This window comes from Postia placenta (genome assembly GCF_002117355.1).
Source record: "Postia placenta MAD-698-R-SB12 unplaced genomic scaffold POSPLAscaffold_115, whole genome shotgun sequence".
In the NCBI taxonomy this organism is placed as follows: Eukaryota; Fungi; Basidiomycota; class Agaricomycetes; order Polyporales; family Adustoporiaceae; genus Rhodonia; species Rhodonia placenta.
Genome location: NW_020169946.1, coordinates 184 through 3,119, shown reverse-complemented (window position 1 = coordinate 3,119; position 2,936 = coordinate 184). Strand labels below are relative to the sequence as shown.

At 56.8% G+C, this 2,936-nt stretch overlaps 1 protein-coding gene across 1 annotated transcript; it reads right to left on the bottom strand.

The window, feature by feature from the left end:
* Positions 1-572: 572 nt before the first annotated feature.
* POSPLADRAFT_1161828 (hypothetical protein) lies at positions 573-2,068 on the bottom strand (the record flags this gene model as incomplete). The annotated part of the gene is made up of 9 exons (XM_024487702.1): positions 573-604; positions 680-748; positions 904-975; positions 1,043-1,083; positions 1,146-1,195; positions 1,311-1,342; positions 1,425-1,662; positions 1,771-1,981; positions 2,040-2,068. The coding sequence occupies 9 exons, from the start codon at positions 2,066-2,068 to the stop codon at positions 573-575; spliced, it is 774 nt and encodes a 257-aa protein (XP_024332765.1).
* Between the last annotated feature and the right edge of the window lie 868 nt (positions 2,069-2,936).

Genomic DNA, 2,936 nt, shown 5'->3' with positions numbered 1-2,936 from the left:
GACCATTGTTATGGTTTCATGTAAGGCACACACAGGTACGTGAAGGATGACATGGCGTGATACACAAGTGATATTCTCATGTGTAGCGCCATTGTGACTGATCGTGATGCCTGTATGGTTTGGGATCACAGCAAAACCAATATTAATAGACCTCCCCTTGCAAAGTATACACTTCAGCAAAGTGGGGCAGAAGCTCGCTGCAGGAGTTGGCAGTGGTGCAGAGACGGCAATGGGCAGCCAATCAGAGACGGCAACGGGCAGCCAATCAGAGATGGTAATGGGTAGCCAATCAGAGATGGGCTACTGAGTGGACACTTGATCCCCTCCCTTGTCTACCAACGATGGTCGGTGATCGACAATATATGCATCCTGCTCAGAAAGGTTATGTTGTATACAGCTCCATGGCTAATGGTCAGAATCTACTGGTATCGTGTTACAATAGGGTGCAGAGGCCATCGCTGTCTGCCATTGCTTGCAGAAGCAGATGGACAGTAGATGTCACGAGTTGGTACAGCGTCTAGCTGTTTTTTTAATTTGTTCCTTTTCGCGGGCTCGAACCTACAACCTCTGTACTACATGCCTGATATGGACGCATCGTTATCTACTGTACGATTAGATTAGATGGGGCGGCAGTGCGCAGCACAGCTCGGGCTCCACTGACACAGCCGCTCTGACTCACCGGCCCCCGGGGCCGCGTCGGCATGCTGTGCACGGACCAGCACGCACGGACCAACGCGCACAGCCTGCCCTAATCTCCCCATGTATATAAGCCGGCCTCTGCTGCCCTAGGGACCTCAGTTTTGACCTCTTGTCCCTAGGTCAGTAAGCTTCCATGTATCCTTACTTACCCTTTACTAACTAATACATTTCTTGTCCCTAGCCTTAGGTTTGAGCCTTGCTCACCATCGCTTTGGTAAGACCCAGTCAAACGCCCCCAGCATCCTTCCAAGTCTGTGTTTCCCCTGTCGCTCGACCCTAAGTCGCGACATTAGGTCGAAACTCCTCACTGCTGCCGGCATTTTTTCGGAACCCATACACTCACTTCCTCTCCTATAGGTCGGGTGGTGCGCACCCTCACTATACCTTACGATATGTAGATAGCCTACTATACATCGCCAACACTAGAGAAACGAACTCTTCAGTACCTGCGCTTCAGTGAGCGGTACTTGTCCTCACGGACGCGTAGCCTTGGTTCCTGCTGCATAATAGTCAAAAGCAGTATTGGGCCCTACGTGAACTGTGAATCTCAGTGTCATTTCGGGCGCCGTAGGTGTAAGCTAGAGTAACACGGCCTTTCGTAGTACGCGCACCTTCCCGTCCTTCCCCCATCCAACGTGGCTGCCTGTCAAGGCCAAGTTCACGCATTTGACTCTCAGGACCTCATCGACGTCTACATCCCAGACGGCCCTGAGACTGTCATCTACCGTTGTGAGCAGCAGCCGTGCCCCAACCGGACACCCCGATCGATCGCGGAAGATTACCCGCACTACAAGGCAATCCGGCGAGCACAACATCCGCTCGGCCCTCGAAGCACCCTTGCATCTCGATCTGCCTCGAGGCACTCTCGCCCTGTCTCCCCCAGCTCCCGCCTCCCTCAAACTGTCGTCGATCCAGGTCAAACGCGAGGAGATCTCCCTCCAGACCCTGCGTCAGAGCCTGAGCCTGAGGAGGGTGACAGTGAAGAAGGAGTCTCGGAGTCCGAGTCCGAGGATTCTGTTGGGTCCGCCTCGCCGACAGCGGTCGCCCCCGCGTCAGCAGTCCCTGACGTACGTGACCCCCCCACCGAACTTCCTTCGGCGCCTTCACCGCCGACTCCGCCGAGAGGCCGCTCGAACACTCGCTCCTCTCGAAGTTCGACCAGCGGAGGGCCACCACAGCCGCCTCCGCCCCCGCAGCGTCCTCTGTCCCCCCCAACGCCGATAATGTCCTCCCCTGCAGCCGCCCCCGACAAGGAGACCCTGAAGCTCCTCCTCCCCCTCCGCTATGACGGCAAAACCGTCATCGAATGCGACAGGTTCTTGTCGCAACTTCGTATCTACTGGTTGATTAACACGTCGTTGACAACCATTGAACTTAAGGTACAAGTTGCGTTAAGCCTGCTTGATGGTGACACCCGCGCCTGGGCCACGCCCTACTTCGCCCAACTCGCGTCGGTGCAGATGGGAGTACAAGGGGTCACGACCCCCTTCAGGAACGAAGCGGCCTTCACCGCTGCCTTTAAGGCCCGCTTCGGAAATCTCGACGATGCGGCAGCAGCACAAGTAGAGCTGGCGAAGCTCTGCGCGGACAAATCGGTCCGCAAAAAACGCACCGCTGCAGAGTTCTCCGCACTGTTCAAGGGTCCGGCGGACCGTTCCAGGTATGGGGACCTGGAACTACGCGACAAGTACCTGAGCGGCATCCCCTCCCGCGTATATCGCAAGATCGAGCTCGAGACCTTCACCACGTGGCGAACCGCTGAAAAGCGAGCCACTGAGGTCGAACAGATCCTCGACATCAGCCGGGCCCGTCGGCCCGAGTTGAACAATTTCTTCTCGGCTCGAGGACGAGGGCGCGGAGGGGCACGTGGTGGTGCACCCTCGACGCATGCAGCTTCGGCCAGCATTAATGTGGCCGTCGGAAAAGGAGACTTCCCCGGCACATGCTTCGGCTGTGGGAAGCAAGGGTACCGACATTTCGAGTGCCCCTACTGTAAGGACAAGCCTTACACAAAACGCGCCGATGCGCGGGCTACGGTTGCCTCGGGTTCGACCCAGGCAGCGACAAGCGCCCCTGTCGCTTCATCCTCGGCGAGTATAAGCGCCGCTTCAGCGAAATCGGAAAGTTCCGAGCTGGCGGACTTAATAGCACAGATGAAGTCGATGCGCGAGGAGTTGGAGCACTACCGAGCGCTCAAGGAGGAGTCTTTTTGATCCGGTCCGCGCTTTGTGCCGCAC